The sequence below is a fragment of the Eleutherodactylus coqui genome, chromosome 12 (assembly GCF_035609145.1).
Source record: "Eleutherodactylus coqui strain aEleCoq1 chromosome 12, aEleCoq1.hap1, whole genome shotgun sequence".
In the NCBI taxonomy this organism is placed as follows: Eukaryota; Metazoa; Chordata; class Amphibia; order Anura; family Eleutherodactylidae; genus Eleutherodactylus; species Eleutherodactylus coqui.
The window spans coordinates 73,413,564-73,437,944 of NC_089848.1; the positions used below are offsets into that span (position 1 = coordinate 73,413,564).

Genomic DNA, 24,381 nt, shown 5'->3' on the forward strand with positions numbered 1-24,381 from the left:
TCTTTGTGCATGCTCTCGCATTGCATCACCCACTGTTTTCAATGAGGCCAGCAGCAGCATTGCACCGCATGCTAGTTGTGCATGAGGTGCGATACGAGGTTTCCCGCCCTTGAAAACAATGGGAGAAGCTACGTGATCCTCTGCTGCGACTGACAGCCACGGCGGAGGATCACTACTTCCCCGAAGTGAGGCAAGGTGGTTTTGACATAAAATCGCACTCGCCCATGTGAAGTTAGCCTTAGTCACGAGCCTTTTGTGCTCGTTGATAAAGCTAATGTCCTGCAATGATGACATATTTAAGTGTGGGCTGTCAGTTAAGAATGGCGTCTGGAATAGAAAAGTAAGACATTAATCAGGTAACATATTTAAGGCTTTAGTACTAGACAGAAAGCTGATGTTAAAAAACTACGATTCACTTAGCAAAACTAAAAATTCCAATTATTTTACCTGTAGGTGTCGGACGGTTCCTCCTGTGGTTGGTAAATGCCCTCTAGAGCTTGGAAGGCATCCACATTGAGGCAAAGTTGTAAGACTCTTCCTTCTACACCAACGCCCCCTTCTATGGATGTGTTCTCCATTCTTTTTCCATCCCACACATTATCCTTCCCCTATTTTATTCTCATGCTGTCATTACAACCAAATATTTTTGCAAACAGGTCATGAGATAAAATGTCTCAAAAGAATTATGAATGCAGATTTGAATGTGACTGGAGTTGAAGACCTGACGTAACAGCAGAAGAATGACTGCAGCTCTAGATGTGGCTAGAGTATAAGACATGATGTAAGAGCAGAATTGTGAATGCAAACTATGAATGTGGCTTTAGTAAAAGACATGATGTAACCAAAGATGTATGAAGGATTCATCGGAGACATGTTCTAGGCCCGTGATGGCGAAACTTTTAGAGACCGAGTGCCCAAACTTCAACCCAAAACCCACTTATTTATCACATATAAACATACCCCAGCGGTAATGGTCACCCCCCCCCCCCCAGCAGCTCCAGCGATAACAGTGACCCGCCTCCTAGCAGTAATAGTGACAACCCCCCCCCCCCCCCCCAGCAGTCCCCGGTAGTACTGGCGACACCCCACAGCGGCCCCCAGTGTCATAGTGACCTCCCACAGCAGCCCCAGTGTAATAGTGACATCCCATAGGATACCCTAGTGTAATAATGACATCCCACATACTTACCCCCTCCTCCTCTGTGGAAGCTCTGCTGCTCGCCGATGACCCCCATGCACACTGTGACGTCAGTGTGCTGCAGGACACCTCCTCCCCCTGCTCTAGCAGGAACCAAGTAGTTGGAGACGTCATGGGAGGGCGGGGTGGGGAGGAGGATCCCAGCTGCACACTGACGTCACAGTGTAGCCGGGATCAGCGCCGCTAGCAGCGCAGTGGGTGAATACCGGTAGGGGAGCGGCGGCCCCTGCCGGTATTCACTAATGTGGTGAGCGGCCGACGGCGATGCGTGCCGCTACTGGCACATGTGCCGTAGGTTCGCCACCACTGTTCTAGGCAATAGAAGATATCGGCTGAGGAGACACAAGCTGCACGTAGAAAAACGGAGACTCAAAACAGTAAAAGAAATAAATACACCAGAGCAAGTCAATAAGTCAATGATTTTATTGTCATCCATAGAAGTCGACAAACGTCTGTTATTCGGTGGTTTTAAGAATGACACACGAGAGATTAGATGATATATAAATCATATAAACCATGAGAGATGTCCCCCTCTGTAGCACTAGGGACCAGTGGTTGGCTGCAGAGCAGTAATCATACAGCGGCCACCACCTGTCACATCTACACCTAGAGAGGAGTCACTGAAGACAATGCCCTGTACTGTAATAACCACAGTGATTGCATTATTATCAACTGCACAGTCACAAGGGACACACAACAGGACAAGCTGCCACTCATGTCTTAAACTTGCTGATAAATGGCGCAAGGACAATATGACGAGAAAGAACCACCATACGTATCACCGCTCTTTTTTTTCTTCTGCCATCAGGTACTGATAGCTGGGAGTACTTGGAAATACACCAAGGTTTCCTATAAACAGCAGCATTGACCCTTCACCCCCCACCATCACACAAGAAACACAAGTTGGGTCTGGAAGCCAAAACACACTGTAAAATCTGAAAGTGGCGCTGCATCACACTAGTACCGTGTATAGAATAAAAGCCATAATATAAGTGGTTCATACGACAAGACGGTAACCGTAATGAAGCAACACTGAGCTATGAACAGAAGAGGGCGCCGTGCACGATGTTGGAGCTCTACGGATTACGGAGATGGTAATACAAAAATATGGGGGTCACAGCACCTCCGCAACCTCCCCTCCCCGAATAGGATGATCTGGTGAGAAATACAAGTAATGAGACTTTAACCTTCACAAAGCATTGACAGGCGGGAAGGGCTCTTCTCTATTCCTCTCATAGCACCGGTTCTGCCGGACGTGGGGGGGGGTCCTCGACTTCTGTAGCGATGTGGAACATAAACTGTAAATGCTTTCAACATTTAATAGTAAGAAATATCCCCCTATTCTATAATAAGCGAGAGCTTCCAGCCGCCTCATGTGAACGTTATATACATGACACAGAAACAAGGTGACGTACGGCAGCAGAGAACTAGGATGTCCTATCTAAACAAGATTTCCTGTGGTGTACCGTCGTACGACCCCCAACTCGTAAATACAGAAATGCAGCTTCAGAGATATCTTGTATCCGACACAAACATAAGCGAAATAAGGGAACAAGTAAACATTCACTCAATATCACACAAAAACCGAGAGCAAAACTCACAGGGATATAAAACACAAACACAGCAGCAGGTCTACCAATATCTACAGACTGACCCCAACCTCTCTATACGCCTCTCCTGTGACCCCGGCCTCATAACATGCCTCCATCATCTCTCTATATTACTCCGGGCTTGTCATACTCATTATCCTGGCCTCTACCTTACTACTCCTCTGTCATCTGGAGTTCTCCATACTCTTCCTCCCTGGTGTCCCATATCCCTCTCCCGTCACCCTAGCCTCCTAACACTCCTCTTCCGTCACCTTCGGCTCTCCATATCCTCCACTATCACCCCAACCTCTCCTTACCCCTCCTTCATTATCCCAGCCTCTCCATACGCCTCACCTGGAACCATGGCCTCATAATACTCATCTCTCACCTTGGTCTCTCCATACTTCTCCTCTGGTACTCGGGACTTTCCATACTAATCCTTTGTCCTCCCGGCTTCTCCATACTCCTCCACTATCAACTGAGCCTCTCTATATTACTCCGGGCTTTCCATACCCTCCTACATTACACTGGCCTCTACCTTACTACTCCTTTGTCACCTGGAGTTCTCCATACTCTTCCTCCCTGGTGTCCTACAGCCCTCTTCTGTGACCCTAACCTCCTAACACTCCTCTTCCGTCACCTCGGGCTCACAATACTCCTCCACCATCACCCCAACCTCTCCTTACCCTTCCCAGCCTCTCCATATTCCTCACCTGGAACCATGGCCTCATAATTCTCCTTGTCCCTCACCTTGGCCTCTTCATACCCCTACTCCCTCACCCTCATCTTCCGTAACAACTAAGCCTGTGGCTAGCAATTGTGATCCACTTTATCAAGTCTTGGTTGAGTGGAAAATAAAGGGATCCAGTCAGACTCTGCCATCTGTGTGGGGTGGGCACAGCAGATCCCCTTATTCGTCAGGCCCAAGAACTCTTCCCACCCAACAAAGTGTCCGTCAGTGCGGCATTAGAACGGCGAGACGCTTCACTGGGATAATCCAATGCCCTTCACGCATAACAGAAATAAGCCAGAGAGACCGCCACGTGCCCCATCCGTCAACCAGCAAAGCATAATACGGAAAAAGTAATAACAGAGCAAAAATACTGGAACTGTCAACATGATCACTGGCTACAATAGTAGAAAGTGTAATAGAAAAGACACAGCGGCTATGGGGCAGTCATCAAGAGCAGCAGCTGAGACATCACCCCTACAGGTCTGCACAGCGGGAATGTTCTAGAAGTCATTTACCCGAGAACTAATCAACAACCAACTCAATGGTATTATGTATGAGGACCATAGAGAAACAGCAACTACAATGTAAGGCCTCCACCTGCTCTACAAGGTGACCGGTCACATAATTGGTTCAAACAGAGGAGGTTTTCCACGTCAGTGAACGAAACAAGTAACGATACAGTCCCCCGTCGTCTATTACATGTCCCACGCCGACGCGGAACTTCATTATCAACTCATTCTAGCACCCTAAAAAGATACACGGACCATAGAAAATCATACTTAACAGGCAGAAATGAAGTGTTCAATCACACGTTCACATTAACGAGGGAGACATGATTGTCTGAAGCCACAGGAGGAGACAAAGGCAATTCCATTGCAGTAACACTAAGAGCACACACACTGCACACATGGGAGGAGGACACAACGTCTACATCACACATATCAAATAAAAGCTTTGGTAACTCTTAAATACTCTGTATACGCATCAGCCAGATAAATCTACTAGAATAGGTACCTCTACTATAGACTGATTATAATTCCTGAGTAAATAGGTTAAAAACAGTATTTAGTAAAATAGATTCATACCCAAAATAAATACGGAATGCATATCCCTTTAAATTAACATGATCTGGCAAATTAACTAGAACTCTGGATTAAGTGCAAACTAGGTTAAATAGTCGTTTTCATTCCACGGTCACCATGAGACGGGGAAATCCTCCTGAGTGATACTACAACTCACTTATATAATTGTATACAGGTAGAGCGAAAGACGAACCCAACGTCTTCTGCTCAAACCGAGCTCCCACTCTATGAGATAAATACATGAATTACTCTTAAAACGTATGTAGAACTATGTTAGCAGGTTAACCAGGCTCCCTTAGGCAGAAAGGGTTAATATATCTATAATAGATCATCATGCATTAATTGCCGTTATAACAAAGGGGTGGGGGCAGTTATAATGCATCCAGATAATAGTCACCGCACCCCGTCATGAAGCTGTGTAGTGTAATGACGACGCGACTCAGTGGTTTGCTTCTTTGGCACAAAAAAAAAAAAGTTGTAGGGACTGCTATGGGTCTAATGTAACCTCTAGTGAAAATACTCTGGCCTTCATACATGAACACTGATCATGGTAATCGACTAGTAACTTACCACAGAAATACAGTAGAAGGTGCAGATACAAAAATGATACGGTAACAAGGGAACGCCTTAAATTAGGCCTCTTCCCTTCATACGTGGGGTAGAACACTGGGCGCAGTTAAAAAAATACCATAGAAATGCAGTAGAAGGTGCAGATACGAAAATCATACAAAGGTTACCTATTAAAGCTGCCACCCAATGGCGGACTCACCTAGAGTTACATTCATGACCTGACTTATTGCTGGAAGAGGCGGCTGATCTAACGAAAAGTATTCCCCTCTCTTCCAGAACCAAACCCAGCATCTGTGTGCGGCTCCACTTCCACACTCGGGGGCTTAGTTGGACACAGCTCTTGTAAGGCTCTTTCTATATCTTCCTGCTTCACGGTGACACCAGACGAGGATTTAGGCAAAGTCATCTGCAGGGCACACCACACAGCTGTCCGTGCCTTCCGTGTAGACAAGACCATCTCTTTCATGGCCGCTGCCAGAGCCAGGACATCTGACAAGAAACACAAAGTGGAATCAAGAAATCAGTTGGGACAAAAAGGTTCTCTTATTCACAATGATACCAGACTAGTGGCTCTTGTGAGTATACTCTATGGACTAAGCTCCGGGGATAAGCAGGTGAATAGGGTTTAGGGCTTTTTCCAGTGGAAGTGATGTGTGGTCCTCCACTGAGGCCAATAGCTGCATGTAAAGAGCCCACAATGTGCCAGGATGGCTACCATACCCTTAAGGAGACATAGTCCTGATACTATGACCTAAGAGGCCGCAAATATACAGCACTTGGTCCTGAGCTTTAATCCCGCCCGATAGCAAAAATACGGTGCAGGATTAAAGCCTCTCCTCCTGCAAACAAGCAGTGTCGTGTCGGGTCCTCAGCTGTTAGTCACAGCTGAGAACCGAGAGGAGAAGGGAGAGTGTTTTTTAACCGCTTCTGCCTTCTCCTTTCCCGAGTACATAGCGCTCAATGAGCTCTATCTACTAAGAAGTGAAAGTGGAAGTGTTTCTTCCACTAAGCAAACTGGCGATCATGTTAACGCCGGGTAACCCATTACAGTAGAGTTGCAGGGTCCTAGAAGACTCTGATCAGCTCGGCTAGTGACTAGTGTCACTACAAGGGGGTGTTTCCCCTGTAACTGGTGCTTCTATGGACGTCTGTAATTCGAAACCAAACATATATCAAAAACATTCTAAACAAACTCAGGAACCCATTCCCATACCTTTAGTTTAGTTCAAATATACTAATTTAAAAAACTATAAATGTTAAATATTATATATATATATATATATTAGCTTTTTACCTCCTCCGATAAAAACGGAAAAAAAAGTCAGTAAAAAAGATATTTAAAATAAATAGCCCTATGTGTCACAGAAAGAAAAACGCAGAAAAAATAATTTTGGTAGCTGAAGGGAAAAAAAAAAATAGGGCAGTAAAACCGCCACATGGGTAAAATCACTAAAAAGTGTCTGGTCCTTAAGGGGTTAAACTACCTTTAACAAGCATATAGGTCTCATATACCCCGCAACAAAAGGTCATACCACCCTTCAAACTCATACATTTGTGGCAAATCCACAGGACGTGCCATATATGTCTGATGGATTTGTGTCTCACCTCTGGGATCTGCACTTAACTCCGGAGCCCCCTAACCTAGTCCTGGCTCCCCTCTGCGACCACTGGTGGCCAGGACTATGGAAACAGCAGAACTGACTGTTCTACGCTGTTTCCGTAACCCCCATAGAAGTGAATGGGAGTTACAAAACAGTGTAACACAGCAAACTACTATTCCTATAACTCAGAAGCTGTAGTTCACGGGGCTAAACCATTTCAGGAACTCCCATTCACCTTTGTAGGATTTAAGAAAACCATGTACAGTAGCCAAATTAGCAGTTTTTGCGATCCCAGCAATGGCACACGGGCTGATATTTCAATTTTGGCCATGTTTGCTTAAATGGGAATGCCCCTGAAATAAAACACTGACGTCTGCAGCTTGTAAAAGTTATACAGAAGCTTCTGGTGGTACTCGGCATTGGAGATGTGACATACTGTAAAGTAGGGATCATGGAGACGACATGTTACTTACCTCAAAGGAGAACAGTCGACAGGCCTAAAACTCCTAATCACAGTGAGTAATGGACTGTATATGCAAAGCTAATCAAATGAAGCTAAAGTGGACTTTAGGCTGCATTCAGATGAACGTATATCGGCTCGGTTTTCACGCCGAGCCGATATACATTGTCCTCGTGTGCGGGAGGGGGGGGGGGGGGGGGGGGAGGATGGAAGAGCCAGGAGCAGGAACTGAGCTCCCGCCCCCTCTCCGCCCCTCTGCACTATTTGCAATGGAGAGAGGCGGGCCGGGGGGGAGGGGGCTAAGTTCCGAGAATTAGCCCCGCCCCAGCCCGCCTCTCCCCATTGCAAATAGTGCAGAGGGGCAGAGAGGAGGCAGAGAGGGGGCGGGAGCTCAGTTCCTGCTCCTGGCTCTTCCATCCCCCCCCCCCCCCCCCCGCACACGAGGACAACGTATATCGGCTCGGCGTGAAAACCGAGCCGATATACGTTCATGGGAATGCACCCTTAGTCTGAGTGTTGCTTTAAGATCCCAAAGGTCTTTTACAATCACTCAAGATCACTGAAGGCTTTAACCACTATGTGAGATTATGAAGGTTTTCTAGAAGCAGCAGAAATAACAGATCTTATGCGATCTCATGTGACATAATTATGCGACATAGTTCCTAATACTCCACCTAACATAGTATAGCCTAATAACCAATACACCTAAACTGACACAGTATAGACCTTACACCCCTGGATCTGGTACCACCAACTGAGACACAGCTGACTCTAATCTTGTGCTGTATGCATACCGGTAGTACAAGACACAGAATGGAAATCCTATTGCAGACCATACCCCTCTCATTGTTGTACCGCGGGACTCCTTGCTTCTGACGGTTGGCAGCATTAATAATCTCATCTTTCCGTCGCGCTTGTGTGAGGTGAATGGCTTCAAGGTGATGCTCCAGTGCAAAGTTTATATTGACATGAAGAGTCTCACCGTGGATTCTCTCCATTATCTTAACCAATGAGACAGCCTAATGATAGAAGACATATAAGTTACTGCAGATTTAATACACAGCTATATCAGATAGGGTAATAACATTAACCCATTCTCTTCCAAAGACACATATCATACTGTATGTTCTTGCAGACAGCATTTGAGTACCCAAGGACATACTAGATACATCCTTGCTACTAAAGGCTAGATTGCTGTTGGATGTCCTTTAGTTTCTATTGGTACCATTTCGGAGCTCATATGACTTTCCGATCGCTTTTTATTACATTTTTTCTTGGAGATCAAAAAAAACCCACAATTCTTGTTTTGCATTTTTTTTTCTGATAAGGTTCGCCATGCGGTATGAATAATGCATTACTTTAACCCTTTGCAATCCAGTGTCAGACTTCATCCGACATTGAGATTTCCTTGCATAGCTCCGCTGTCGGATGAGGTCCAACACGTTTCTAACACTATGCAGAAGAGAGTTGCGATGTCGGAGTTCTCTTCTTTATATGTATATAAACAGTATGCAGCAGAGATCAGACATCGCAGTTCTCTTCTGTATATGTATATTACATTGGATTATTATTGGATTGGGAAGTGTTAATAGATCAGACTTTGATGGACGCCGCAATAGCAAATATATATATATTTTTTTGTTTTGTTTTTCCTATTATAAACATGGAAAAAAGGAAGCACGGGGGGGGGGGGGGGGGTTAAACTTTTAATACACTTTATTTTTTCTAATAATTAATAAAACTTTCTTTTACTCATTTACATTTAGGCAACTTGATCTTGTTATCATTTGATCACTTATGGAGTTCTGATAGGCAATCTATCAAGATGTATCACAGATATGCCTTGATGGGCAATCAGTCATGGCAGCCCTAGGGGCCTTCGAAACGCCCCAGACTGCCATTGCAACTGAATGGCACCTCACGGTCACATCGGCTAGGGCCATTCAGAACCCCCAGTACACTGATCAGGGAATTTAAAGGCTCAGCAACCACAATCATTGTGTACACGGCTGTTGTGGGCGGGTGTCAGCTATCAAAGACAGCAGGCATGACAGCCGTGTATGAAGCAGGATAACCTGGAGCATGGCGGGGTTAAACTCCTTTTTGCCAAATGTTAGGCCTTTCCAGTTCTGGTGATTTCATGAAGATATGTGCATATCCAATATAAATAAGCCTACAGGCTTTTTCTTGCACCACACTTTGACCCCTTTGCGTGACCTTTGGTGGATGACTTTGGTGTCATTAGATTTGTTACATCCTCACCACCGCCGTAAATTCATAACATTTGAGTTGAATAAATTGAGTGACTGGTCAGACAAGTTCCTATGCTAAGTCTAGCGAGAGTCAGAGCTGCTTCACACCGGCAAGGGCAATATCGGGACATGAGTCACCGCCCGATATCGCCCTCGCAATCCATGTGGAAACCCCTGGATGTGAGACATTTTCACATGGAAACAGCCTTGCATGCCTGCCAGGCTGAAGGAATCCCCCGGCATGGCTGACACAGCCGCGGCAGGGGATTGCGATGTTCTGCCATTGTTTTCAATGGGGGGGGGGGGGGGGGGGGGTGTAGATGCTGCCGCCGCTGGCCCCATTGAAAACAATGGAAGATATCGCGAAAAGGAAGGAAATGCTGCGATTTTTCTCAATGCATATCATGGCAATGCGGTGCCATGCAGGGAAACATTGCAAATGTGAACGATCCCATTTTATGTTCACGTAGCGGACACCGCGTCAATCTATTAGACATATTCTAAGAGGTATACGTATATGAACTGCCCATTTTGAACCTTTATTTTTAAGAAGTAGTAACCATGTAATTTTCTCTTTGGGTCTCACTTTTACCCATAATTATCAATTTTTACAATCTTTTATAAAAAAAAATTACACTGACACCAAATTGCAAAAAGTCCCTGTGTATATGAACTATTGAGTGCCATTTTCACCAAGTGTCTACTTTTAAAAGAAATATTGGTATGAGGGTTTAGTGTTAGTTTTTTGCAATTTAGGTTTTATTTGTGCTTGTCAAAAGTGTTAACTTGTTGACCTAGTTTTCTGATTGTCTCTGTGATTTTTGAGATAATTGTTAAAAAGCATAAAACAAAGGATTAAAAAGGTGTGAAAATTGTGCTGGCTACCAGTGAAGCAAAATGTCCCAAATCTCCTGGCAGTGAAGCAGTTAGAGTGTGAGTTAAACCAATCTTCTCCGGTCACAACCAGAGCTGCTTTCAAAATCAAATGGAGTTCCCTTTAAAAAAAGACAAAGGTAATAGGTGTGACAGCAGACGGGAGATAAACTTGGTAATTAATTGTAGTAAAGGTAATCTGAGCTCCCACAAAGTACTGTTCTCTGATAACAGGGTACCAGCAGATAAGTGAGTGCAGCTCTGGAGGTGACTGGAGAATAAATCAGGACTTAACTCAGCATCAAGTAAATAAAGCACAAGTTTTATAAAGTTAATGAATAGGATGTGTAGACTGCAACTGTTCTTACCCTGGCCTGTTCTCGGAACTGATCCACAACCAAACGGTCCACTCGCGATGGATTTGTTGGAAGTCTCGGGACTGTCGGACTATAAGAACTGGATATTCTGTGTCCTGGAAACTTTGCAGCAAGTTCTGCCTCTGTCTAAATATCAAAATAGCACAAAATAGCAATCATTAAATTCTGCAATACAGAAGAAAAAACATCATTAGCCCTTGTTAATCTTAGCCTTCACTATATAACATCATCAGTCCTCCCCGGATAACCTTAGGGCCCTTTTACACGGGCTGATAAATCGTTCATTGTAAATGCATGCTCCGACTGAAGGACGAATGAGAAGTTGTTGGCTTCTCTTTAGTTTCAGTTTGCAGAAAACAGAATGACTGATTGGCGCGTGTAAACAGGCAGTCGTTCATTGTGAATGGAAGTGGCCAGGCCGGAACAATCCATGTCCTGCTCCACCTCCATTCACTGAGCGCTGCTCCTTCCTGTGTAAAAGCATTGGAACGATTATATCGCTGGGACAACCTGTCGGGCATCTGTGCCTCTCAGATCGTGTAAAAGAGCCCTTAACATGCATTTACACACACAGATGATCACTCAAAATTCGTCAGAAGCTGACAGTTTTGAGTGATCATTTTGCATTAGGTACTAATAGGCTAATCAGCCCATTAGTAGCTAACTAGCTTCATTTGCATGTATTTAGAGAACAGCGGGTGGTCTGTTCTCTAAATAAATCGCTACTATTCTCCAGCGGGGCAGCAGCTGTTAAAGAATATTATCAGTGCTGCCCACTGAGAACTCAGCGTGCGATTCCTCTTATCAGGGACGACAGCGTTTAAGCTGAGCTGAACTCAGCGATGGACGAAAAGTGCATGATGGGCGCACATTTAAACATAACGATTATCATTCAAAAGATGGCTTTTGAGCAAATTTTGAACAATAATCGTTCTATGTAAAAGGGCCTTTAGACCTCACAAACACTCCATATCAAGATCTACACTCATCTATTTGGTATTGTCAGTGTAAAACCTGTTTATCTAGTCTTAGGCTGGCTACACACAGCAGAGCCATATTCCACATAGGGGTTTCCACAGCAGAATCTGGCTGTGATCCTGCATACCTGTTTTTTCTGTACTGTGGATGACCTGTGCCCCCAGCTCTAAAGACAGAACTTTGAGGTGAAAGATTCAAGGCCTGGGTTACAGCAGGGGGCAACATCATGATAAAACATTTTTTTTAAAGTCTGAGTGGCCCCTAAATAATTTTATTACCTTTTTCCTTTCCTTCTCTAGAGCCCGCCACTGCTCACAGCATTCCTCCAGCTGCAAATGTAATTCGTTGGCGGGGCCACTGCGGTTTCTTGATGGACGATATCTGTTGAAAGGTGCAGGAAAGGGAAAGAATGGCGGAGGAACGTCCCCACAGAACAAGTCACTGATAAAAGGAGGAACGGGATTCAGATCTTCATAATGGAACAGATCAATGAGATCAGAGAAAGGAAAGGGAGGAGGAAAAGCGAGATTGGTTGGTGGTGAAAACGTTTGGGGATTAAAGGAAAAATTCTGGTTTTGCTTAAGATCGGACATTAATGAGAAGGTGGGCAGGAAGGAGGCGTTGATAAAGTCGGACACATTTCCCACGTTCGAGTCCTGCTTTCTTTGGAATCCAGTGTAGGGTGGTGGGTTCTGTTTTCCATGCTGGGTGTTCCAGCTTCTTCTTCCCCTTCTCTCCGTATTATTGTTATTGGGTTGGTTTAATTTCTTGGATAGCTTGGAATATCGTTCAGGGTGGCCAGGCACAGATAGGTGTTGTGGAGGCGACCAGTTGGGTGGATAACTCGGTGGTGTGTTATGATACATCCCCTCCTTACTAGGAGATAAATGGCTGAAGGACTTGCTGCGGTTTTCCTGGTAGGCTGAGCAGTTTGGCTGCCCCTCTTTCTTGGTAGGTGGTAAACCAGACACCTGAGAAAAATATCCGGGGTGATGTGTTGGAGATCCATCGGACATTGTGGAGCCTACAGGTGAAGGTAAAGGGCTTGTCGGTTGCTTCTGGTTTCTAAGCGTCTGCGTTTCTAACCATCGCTGGTGAAATCCTTCATTTGCAGAGACATGAGGGAAAGAAGACTTTGCATAGGTTTCCCGACAATTCTCTCGATAATCAAAGTTGCCAACCTTTGGGAAGTTGCTGAAGTTTTCGGGACTGTATGGCTTCCTGTGTGTGCTGTTCTGGAAGCCGCACTCTTTAGTAAACTGTGGATTACACTGATAGTATGCTGGAGGTTTGACACTCAGAGGTATAAAGTCATTTACAGAATTTACATACGTGTCTTTATCCCAGCCATCTCTTATACCAGATGTATATTTCGAATGACCTGCTGGACTTGGCTTAGTTAACTTTCCCTTTGTCTTGTCATTTCTCCACCAGGGGTTATGAACACCTGAATATTCCTGTGGCCTCTTCTGGGACTGAGAGTTGACACCAGAGGCTTTAGCTGAGGAATTCTGACCATTACATATCATGTAATTGCTTATGTACTGGCTCGCCTCCTCAATCGGTTGAAATGAAGAATTCAGCTCTAGTGTTTGGTTTTCAATGTAAAGATCTTTGAGGAGATCTTCTACCTGCGTATTACAGGTATCTGAGCTGGAAACCCAAGAGTCCAGCAGGCCGAGGTCTTCAAAACCTCTCTGGAGACTCTCCATGTCCGGCAACTTCCTCTCTTGCTCTTCATGTAGCGGGGGACTAAGGACATTGGAAAAATCTGTACTTCCTGGAACGATCCTTGGAAAATAGTCCGAAAGGTCTTGGTGGTCAGCAGCAGCCCACAGTGGAGGAAATAATCTAGACAAAGAGTCCCTGCAAAATAATATTACCCGGTCAGCTGGTTTACATATAAAATCTCAGACATTCAATAATGTAAAATCTCTCTCCATTATCACGCATGCTTCCTTTGGTTCATGGTACGTTAACTTTAGGCAGTGGGAAAGGTGAGTGGCTGACAGACACCCCTGACATTGGCTTACTCTGCAGGTCCTCTACACAGTGGACATGCAGCCCGGGACTAATAAGACTACCTAGCACCATACAGTGGAGGTTATATCTGCATTTTATTGACACAATCAGGCACAGAGGAGATGCCAGGCTTGTACTCACCAATCTGTCACAACATCCAGGTTGTTGGCATCCTCCGGGAAACTTGACACTTGACCAATCACATTAGAACGGTTCTCAGGTTCAGAGAAATCAAGAGGAGCACTTCATAGAAAAGGAAAGGAGTAATGTTATTAGGTGAAGCGACACAAGGAAAAAAAAATGGAGAAGACATCGTGTTTGTAATCAGTCCATTCATGGAACATTATATAGTTTGTAGAAAAGCTGTAATCAGAGGAAATGATAAACATGGCTGTCACGTGAGAAGACGGCGAGGCCCCAACGACCACCAACTGATTAATTGTAAAGGCCCATTTACACCAGCAAAAAATTTTTTTAAAAAACGCTAATCGGCGAACGTTTTAGTCATAATCGTTGCGTCTAAATGTGCGCCCATCGTGCCCTTTTCGGGCACTGCTAGCTGATCGTTAAATTCAGTCTAACCTAAAAATCCTCATTCAGCCTTATCAGCAGTTCTCCACGGGGAGTGCTGATAGCATTGTTTCCCCCTGGAGAAAAAAAGAATCTGAGCGAACATAATAGCCTCAGGCTATTAACTGCATTCAGTTAAGGCTTCATTTGCACACCTAATTGCTATTAAGTAGCTGAGTAGCTACTTAATAGTTTATGCAAGATGATCGCTTAAAGCGGTCATTCAAACTGTTGTTTGAGCGATCTTTTAGCGATCATTGGCTGGTGTTGATGGGCCTTAAAACTGGAAAAACCTAATAATGGCTGTTGGGGTAAAACCTAACAAACTATTGTAATTTTAACCTGAGCGTGCCTTCATAAAGGTATTGTTTTTCATGAGATGCAGTTTATTTAGGTGATAATTTGCTATATAGTTTTGGTGCCATTTTATATTTAGTGAAAGTGAACTTTGATGAAGTAATGTTATTTTAGTGCCATTAGGGAACTTTTGTTGATTATTTTCTACCTCCAGCATGGTGACATCTCTCTATATATTTGTATATTGCAGCTCCTTATGTCTATCCTCATGGATAGCAGTACAGCCTGTCATCACTGTTTGTGTTTCTGCCTCCCACATGCAAGGTGCTGATTTTGAGTCCATGGTAACAAGAACGTCTTTCAGACCTTTTATTATCGAATTAGGTAAATAGTTAGATATAATTAGTTATCTTTCAATTTAAAGTCTGGACAATTTTGGGCAGTGGAATATGTTGTAATAATTAAAACGTAACGGCCATTTATATACATAAAAACGTGTGCAGAAGAGGTGATTGGAAGCATTTCTACAATAGGCTTTATAAGCCTATTCTGTATATTTTTCCTTCAGAACCCCTCTTCTGATATGCAGCTTGAAAAGTCCATAGAGAGCAGTGCAGGCACAGCCCCTTCCCCACCTCCATGCAGGTAGGTGTGAACACAGATTTCCCCAGCAACAACTACTCCTATCTGTATAGCAGGATAAGGACAAATGTACAGAATAGGCTAATAAAACTTACTGCAAAAATACTTATTTTGCCTATTCTGTACATTAAAAAAAATAAGAGAGCTACACTTTAATGAAACGCTCTGCAACCTCCCAGAAGACTTGGTCTTCATTTCTCATTATTTTCAGCATCTCTGCTTGCTACCAGTGAATTCTTGGTCACAGCTTGTTACAATGTATCAGTCTAGACAAATGTCTGTGAGTGGAAGACATCAAATCTCTCTACTGTGCTGATAGTCTGTTGCAATAGATCAGTGCCGGAAACCTGTATCAGTTTGAAGTACAGTCAGTTTACATCACAGAGAATTTCCAAGACTGAATATAGTGTATATGTAGATGTGAATAATAAAGACTGCAGAACTGTTCATTCACCCCTTTGTGGATATGAATGATGTGACCCTGTAGCATTTACATTTGCTGCACAAGGCCAGGCTGTGGCACTGCGAGCCTCCGTAGTGGTTGAATGACCCTTTACACACGTTCCACCCTTTTTGGTACCTTTCATCCTTACTGCCAAGGATGGAGGGGGCTCCGGCGTCATCCTCACACACAGACCAGCTGCTGTACAACTTGGACTGGGGAGCTGCTGCTGCACTGGGAATCTCATGCATAAACTGGGAGAGCAGCGGGTTGTCCATGCTCTGGATCATGAGCTCTACCTGGAGAAGTAAGCAGAGAAGTCAATCTGATGCACTAGATTTCTACATTCTTTAACACCAATTTTATTTACTGACAACCCCAGAGAGGGAGGAGATCGCAGTTACAACATTAAAGAGCTACTTCGGTGATTTCCCCCCCATGTATTATGTACAGGGGCGTAACTATAGAGGGTGCAGGGGATGCGGTTGCACCCGGGCCCAGGAGCCTTAGGGGGCCCATAAGGCCTCTCTTCTCCACATAGGGAGCCCAGTACTATGAATAAAGCATTATAGTTGTGGGCCCTGTTACAGGTTTCGCTTTGGGGCCCAGAAGCTTCAAGTTATGTCTCTGTGCAGTATGGTTTAGGTATGGGTACGGGTACAGAAACAGATAGAGGGGGGCCCCAGCTGACGTTTTGCATCAGGGCCCCTGAGCCTTTAGTTACGCCCCTGATTATGTAACTAGTCCAGCAGTATATATAAGTCGGCTTGTTTAGTTATTCCTGGCGTCCTCCTCAGTTGGGCCACGTGACCTCATTGTGACCATCTGGGAATTACTTCGCTTTGTGCTCTCTAAAAAATTCACTATTGCAGTCACGACAACATCCTACAAGAAGAAAAACTGTATCTCACCAGCTCTTCAAAAGGGGTGCAGAAACTCCGTTCACAGTTATTGCTGATGACTAGAGGCTCCTGTCACACAATGAAGTGGATGACGGTTTAGCCGCCTGACAGTATACATATGGTCTTTAGCTTATTTAGATGAACATAGAAAATATCAATTACAGTATCCTCCCAGCAGGCAGAGATGGTACTGGTTCTAGCTGGCCATGTGATGCATCATGGGATTGCTAGCACAGCACAGAAGAGAAAGCAAAGGGGGGGCAATCTAAAACGCAACACGGTGTCTGATATCAGGAGGCTGTACTATATGGAAGTGAGTGCAATATACATATGATATGACTAGAGTGTGACGGACAATTAGATGGGGGCGGGGGGGCAGGGATGGAAAAATGTGTTTTCCAGAAGCTGTGAAACACAAGCAACATTGCAGCATTCTCCCAAAACATTACGGCAGCCACCCATAGACATTGTTAATGATTTGACCATAGCTACAGTAACTCAAAAACCATCGCAAAAACTGAATCCACATCTCTACAAGTCATGATAACCATTTATATGGCAGGGAGGGGCGCAGGACAGCACGGTCCCCGATTCACAGTCCATGCAGGGTCCCTCACGTCACACTTATCAGTCACTTCATCTCGGACATTGCGTTGGGGTCATGGAAGCCTAAAAAGTCTTCAGTCACAATTATGTGATGTCAAATAGGTGATGACAACAAAACATGAAATCACGGCTGACAACGGGGACAATGTGGCATCCATAAAGGTAGGACTAAGTAATACCAGTCTGCACTGAACCCATCGCACGCCCCGTCCACCATTCTAGGGACCCTGCAATGATCGCAGAAACGTCAGCAGTTCTGTCACCCTCTGGTGACAACAGAGAGCAGCTGCGGTACTAACCCTGCCTGGAGCTGGCCGTTCACTCACAGACCGGCAGGTGATAATGACCTGAGGACGGCACGCTACCCCGGACACTGGAACAGCGTATACAAACTGTTGCTAAGCAATTATGAAGAATGCAAGCGCCTGCCCTGCGTCTCCACCTACTGCTTGCAAACAGTGATGATTGCTTGGCAGATGAAGGGAGCAGACCCAATATGAGCACGCCAGACACCCCCCCCCCCCAACACACACGTACACACATACAGTCACATGTTACAGTCAGGGTCCATGGGCCTGGATCACAGGGGCCTGGATCTATCCGCCTTGCAATCCTGGAAATCCCTCCTGCTGAAGACCACCCAGCCCCCTCCCCCCCTCGCTGCTACTGTTCTGTGGAGGCTCCCGCTCATAGCTGCAGGACGTGGAGGGCTTACATGGTCAGTGGTCTCCCGCAGCCGGCCTCTGCCATGTCCAGGCTCTGATGTCACTCGGCAGTGGATAGAAGCTGCAGTCTCGCGTGGAGTCACAGTGTAAATAACACAAGAGCTCCTGCTATTCTTCAGAGAATCACTGGGTGGCAGCACATCCCAGATCATCAGGAAGCTCCACCAGGGGAAGGACACTGTCACATATAGGGGCTAGAAAAGGGGGCATAGTTATTACCGGGTGGGTCACCCTCCGACAGCATGTCACGTGTGATGTAAAGGTCTCTGGAAGCTATTAGGCCTGGAGAGAGGTGACAAAGTAGGGATCAGGGGGGGCAGGAGGATATTTACACTTCCTGTCACTCATCCCATTGCCAGCTACATTTTTAAAGCCAAGATTAAGTAGTAAAGCGGACGAGATTGCAAAAATCTCGTTCACACGCTGCGAACAAGTTGCGCAGAAGCTGACATGCGGCGCGGAATTGAAGCAGCCTTTCCTCTGCAGAAATCTTGTGGAATTGCGGTCACACTGCGAACATTCTGCGAGATTTCTGTTCCGTGGGAACCCAGCCTAAGGGAACTGCTCATATAGAACACAGTAACCCTGAGATCAGGACCATATCTGTCGCACTCAGGTGTCCCGATCAGTCACTTGTGTTGTAGATTGCAAGCTCCTGTGTCAGGGCTACAGCATACTATATCATGTGACGGCTATATTCTGCAGCACCTTGTACAGGGAGATGGCAACACATATATAATGGGCACCGAGAAGAACAGACTGCTCCTGTACATGGAGGGCACCGCAAATAGTTGCTAACACAGACATGGGGCAAAAACTGTGCACAAGGCGTAAAGGAGGCACCAACAAGCGCAGACGAGGCGCCAAGGAGTGCGGAGGGAGAGGAGGGGGGGGGGGCCACGGAGTGCGGAGGGAGCGGAGGGGGGGGCGCCACGGAGTGCGGAGGGGGGCCACGGAGTGCGGAGGGAGCGGAGGGGGGGGCGCCACGGAGTGCGGAGGGAGCGGAGGGGGGGCGCCACGGAGTGAGCGGAGGGGGGGCGCCACGGAGTGCGGAGGGAGCGCCACGGAGTGCGGAGGGAGCGGAGGGGGGGCGCCACGGAGTGTGGAGGGAGCGGAGGGGGGGCGCCACGGAGTGCGGAGGGAGCGGAGGGGGGGCGCCACGGAGTGCGGAGGGAGCGGAGGGGGGGCGCCACGGAGTGCGGAGGGAGCGGAGGGGGGGCGCCACGGAGTGCGGAGGGAGCGGAGGGGGGGGCGCCAAGAAGTGCGGAGGGAGAGGAGGGGGGCGCCAAGGAGTGCGGAGGGAGAGGAGGGGACCGCCAAGGAGTGCGGAGGGAGAGGAGGGGACCGCCAAGGAGTGCGGAGGGAGAGGAGGGGACCGCCAAGGAGTGCGGAGGGAGAGGAGGGGACCGCCAAGGAGTGCGGAGGGAGAGGAGGGGACCGCCAAGGAGTGCGGAGGGAGAGGAGGGGACCGCCAAGGAGTGCGGAGGGAGAGGAGGGGACGCCAAGGAGTGCGGAGGGAGAGGAGGGGACACCAAGGAGTGCGGAGGGAGAGGAGGGGACACCAAGGAGTGCGGAGGGAGAGGAGGGGACACCAAGGAGTGCGGAGGGAGAGGAGCAGGCACCAAGGAGTGCGGAGGAGAAAAGGAGGAGCTAGCTCCCCATGTAACATTGCAGCCTTTCAGAAGACGCCCTTGTGGATCTAGTATCCAGGCCACTGGTTGCTCGTCCATCCTTGGACTGTCATCCGGTAGTTTTGCAGCAGTATTGCCTCACATAGCCATGGCCACACATCGTGGATTTGACATGGATTTTGGGGTATATTCTGTATACTAGGCCTCATGCCCTCGGGCCCGCATCGTTTTCCCGTGCAGAATCCTGCAGCGGATACCATCCGCCCCGCAGACATGAGGCCAAAAAATACATATTACTCACCTGTCCGGACGCTGTGGGACTCTCCTCCGTTGCGGCGGGATGTTCCTTTTTCTGCATGGCGGATTCGCTCGGGGCCCCGGTGACATGCTGTGCGCTTTTCTTTTTTTTTTTTTAACTCCTGCTTTCCCGTGGTCCGTGGTGTCGGCTATGGACATACCACGGATCTGGACAGTTTCTATTGACTTTAATGGAAGCCTACGGAAGCCGTCCACGTTGGAAAACCGCAGAAAATGGAGCATGCTGCGTTTTTCCCCATGTACGCTCCATGCAAGCCAGGAAAAAAAGATTGCATTAACACGTATTTAAATACCGGCGGATGCCCAGTGATAGTCTATGGGCATATTGAACTGCGGATCATCTGCGTGGGAGAACCGCAATTCAATTCTGCCCGTGGACATGAGGCCTTAGTCTCTCCGTGACTTTTATTATTCTCCTTAGCGTAGGTCTTCAATAGCCGATCAGCGGGGTCAGCCACCCAGAATCAAGTGATGGCCGGACCCGCTGTCAGTGGGCACAGTGCGACGAGTCTCCTATCCCAAAGAGCAGAAGAAGGAAGGAACTGGGAAGGAAGTCACATAACCTGACAGGCGACAGAATAGAATTAACTGACGCTGAATCCGCTCACACAAGGTACGGGGGCGCGGCTGGAGGAACAGTATATTTTGGGGTGCCTTCTAAAGTGGCAGCGGCGGTGCACTTGGGTAGCTGCAGGGATGTGGAGAGGAGGTGCTTCTGGCTTGGGGGCTGGGTGGTAATTGCAACCCCTATAGCTACCACTGATTATTACACAGGTGGCAGTTGTCTCATATTTGTAAACTAGGAGAAGTTATTACATATATTATTACACTAGGTGATGTTATCACACATATTATACTGGAGGCAGTTATATTATTACACTAGGTGATGTTATCACATATATTATTATTATACTGGAGGCAGTTATAGTATTACAGTAGGTGTAGTTATCACATATATTATTACACTACAGCCAGTTATTAGACTAGGTGTAGTTATTACATGTATTATTATCCTAGGAACAGTTATTACATATATTATTACAATGGGGGCAGTTATCACATATTACTAACAGTAGTTATGATGTAACATAAGTGTAGTTATCACATATTTTTACACTAGAGGAATTTATATTATCACACTACGTATAGTTATTACATGTATTATTATACTGGGGTCAGATGTATTATTACACTAGGTTTAGTTATCACATATTACTATACTGGCAGTTATATTATTACACTACATGTAATTATTACATATATATTATTATACTAGGGAAAGTTATTACACTGGCAGCAGTTATCATATATTATAATACTGGAGGCAGTTATATAATTACACTAGGTGTAGTTATCACATATTATTGTAGTTATCAGGTATATTATTACATTAGGTGTAGTTATCACATATACTATTAAACTAGAGGCAGTTATTACACTAGGTGTGGTTATTACATATATTACAATGGGGGCAGTTATCACATATTACTAACAGTAGTTATGGTACAACACTAGTAGCAGTTATTACATATATAATTATACTGGGGCAGATGTATTATTACACTAGGTGTAGTTATTACATATTTTTACACTAGAGGAAGTTATATTATTACACTAGGTTTAGTTATTACATATTACTATACTGGTGGCAGTTATATTTTTACACTAGCTGTAGTTATTAGATATATTATTACAATAGGGTTAGCTATCACATATTATTACACTACATGTAGTTATTACATATATTATTATACTAAGGGCAGTTACTACACTAGATGTAGTAATCACATATTATTACACTATGGGCAGTTTTATTATTACACAGTGGCTGTAGTTATCGCATATATTACACTAGGTGCAGTTATCACATTATTACACTAGGGCAGTTATATTATTACACTAGGTGTAGTTATTCCACATATTATTACACTAGAGCCAATTATTACACTACATGTAGTTATTACATATATTATTATACTAGAGGCAGTTATTACACTAGTTGTAGTAATCACATATTATTACACTATGGGCAGTTTTATTATTACACTGGCTGTAGTTATCGCATATATTATACTAGGGGCAGTTATTACACTAGGTGTAGTTATCACATATATTATACTGGAGGCAGTTTATTACACTAGGAGTAATTATATATATTATTATACAGGAGGCAGTTTTATTATTACACTAGGTGTAGTTATCACATATTATAATGGAAGCAGTTATATTATTACACTAGGTGTAGTTATCGCATACTATTATACTAACACTAGTTATTACATGTATTATTACACTGGGAGCAGTTGCACATTGTTATTATATGACGGCTCTCACCTCCTCAGGTGTCCGGGTACAGGGCACTCCCGGAGCTTCCCTCACACATATCACCATCCTATACTCTTCTCCACTATTACCTGAGCTTCGTGTCCTTCATGAGGGAGGTGCAGCAGCTCGGCCCCGCCCCCTGCAGGTCACTCTGAGCGCCACTCCGGGCGGGCTTCTCACAGCACGGGGCACGTGACCGACTTCCCTCCGCGCTCCTCACTCTTCCCGCCACTCTGGTCACGTGACTCGGCAGTGCTATGTAAATAAGCAGGAAAGGGCGGGAAGGGGCTGGCGGTCGGTGTGCGGTGAGGGCATTGTGCTGCGCGACACCCGCAGGCGACAAGTGTTGTGGGAAACTACTTCTACCTGCGTGTTGGGAGCCGTAGGAGGGCTGTAGGGTCTTTACTGCTCTGTGCTTGAAGTATGTGACCTGCAGACACAATTATCGGCAGTACAATGGGTGACTGCAGTACCACACGCAGCCTGCGGACAGGTGGAGCGCTCATTCTAAAACTAAGCAGCCATGTTTTTCAAATCCTGGAGACCCCTGTCTAATGAGCCTGGATCTCCAATGAGCGGCACATCTTCTGTCTGGACGGAGCTGCTGGAAGTGTCCCTTCTCTACAGCAGAAGCCATTCCTTTATAGAGTAGCCAGAAACGGCGGCTACATTACCCAGCATCCCCTGGGGCAGGAGAACATTCACCCCTCCGCGGGAGCTGACAGCCATGGCGGAGGATCGCGGAGCGCCTCCCGGAGACATCGCACCGCATGCACATAGCACCCAGTGTCATGCTGCCGCCGGCCCCATTGGAAACAATGCGAGGGGACGCCAAAGATCGGACATGTTCCCACATCGCGGTGCGAGATAAAGATCACTCATGTATGACTCCATCCAGAAGTAAAGGGTTCCGCTCCGGGCGTCTCGCAGCGCACAAATCTCGCACGATTTTCTCGGCCGTGTGAAAACTGCCTAATCCAGATTGTCGTTGCATCACGCTGATGGGGCAGAATTTGGCACAAGCAGCATGAATTGATGAACCCTTGTCACCTGCTCAGAGCATGTTAGAAGCCCCTGTCTATTCCTGCAGCACTACGCCATGACGAATTGTCGCCGTCCTGAAGACCGAATGAGGGCCGACATATTAGATGGGTGTCTAATAAAGTGGCCATGTATTGTAGGTCAAATCTACTGAGACTTAACCCTTCCCAATCCACTGTCGGACCTCTGAAGACATTATGATTTAAGGCTGTACAGCTCTGATGTTGGAAGAGTCCTTCGGGGTTCTCTTACTGTATATTGCCAGAAGAAAAAAACCGCAAAACACAAAGATGGGGCACGCTGCGATTTATTTTTTTTTCTTGTCTTGCAACATCGCAAATGTGAAGGAAACGACTATAAATCATCGGTTTCATCATTCCGCATTGTCATTCTCACATCGCACGAAAATCACACAATTCTATCACCAGTGTAAAGGTGCCCTCAAATGATGAGAGTTGTGGAGTAAGCAGATGGTCAGCCTCGTGATCCCAGACCCTAAAAGTGGTCCCCCCTGTCCTATAAAAGGCTCTTAGAGGCTCCTTGTGTGCAGTGGAAAAAAAAACAGCAAGTGAAAATGCATTTCGGGGACGAGCCCAACCCCCCCCCCCCCCCGAACATTTAAAGGGTTAACTGCCCCGATCAGCCACGCAGCTTGTCGCCCCGCGGGTGTCAGATGTAAGAAACAGCCACGATGTATGGAGGGAGGATGCAGCGCGATCTCCCTCCATACACGTCCTAGGGCAGTCACTAAAGGGTTAATGTGCAAATCCAAAAGATGATTACAATTATGGGCTGGAGTAGTCTAATGTGTTACACAGTGTGCATCAGGCCGTCAGAGAAGTGGTGCAGCCATCCTCATATGTCCAGGACAGGAGGGTCCCTTTAATTGGTGGGCCAGACCTGTATGTCTAACGTGGATTTGGAATGATGACGTTGCCATTGCAGGTCTGCAGCGATTCCACCACAAATAAGGGCCCTTTTACACGGTCCGATGCATCGCTCAGATTCTTGCTGGATGCAGGATTGTCGTTGTTTAGATGCAGAAACTGAACGACGATCGGCCGTGTGAACAGGCATTGTATGAGCGACCTGTTTACTGCGAATGGAGGAGTTTCATAGCAGGGGGTGAGAATAAACACCCTTACAG

The 24,381-nt window shown here is 46.1% G+C and overlaps 1 protein-coding gene across 2 annotated transcripts; it reads right to left on the bottom strand.

The window, feature by feature from the left end:
- Positions 1 to 1,603: 1,603 nt before the first annotated feature.
- On the bottom strand, positions 1,604 to 22,397 carry LOC136587006 (meiosis-specific coiled-coil domain-containing protein MEIOC-like). 2 transcript variants are annotated; one of them, XM_066585410.1, is made up of 7 exons: positions 22,283 to 22,397; positions 15,825 to 15,985; positions 13,877 to 13,978; positions 11,992 to 13,579; positions 10,727 to 10,861; positions 8,072 to 8,252; positions 1,604 to 5,661 (listed from the first exon to the last, which is right to left on the bottom strand). In XM_066585410.1, the coding sequence occupies exons 2-7, from the start codon at positions 15,974 to 15,976 to the stop codon at positions 5,420 to 5,422; spliced, it is 2,400 nt and encodes a 799-aa protein (XP_066441507.1). In that variant the 5' UTR covers positions 15,977 to 15,985; positions 22,283 to 22,397; the 3' UTR covers positions 1,604 to 5,419. The 2 variants fall into 2 exon arrangements, with proteins under 2 accessions (XP_066441507.1, XP_066441506.1); XM_066585409.1 differs by having other exon boundaries at positions 22,203 to 22,392.
- Between the last annotated feature and the right edge of the window lie 1,984 nt (positions 22,398 to 24,381).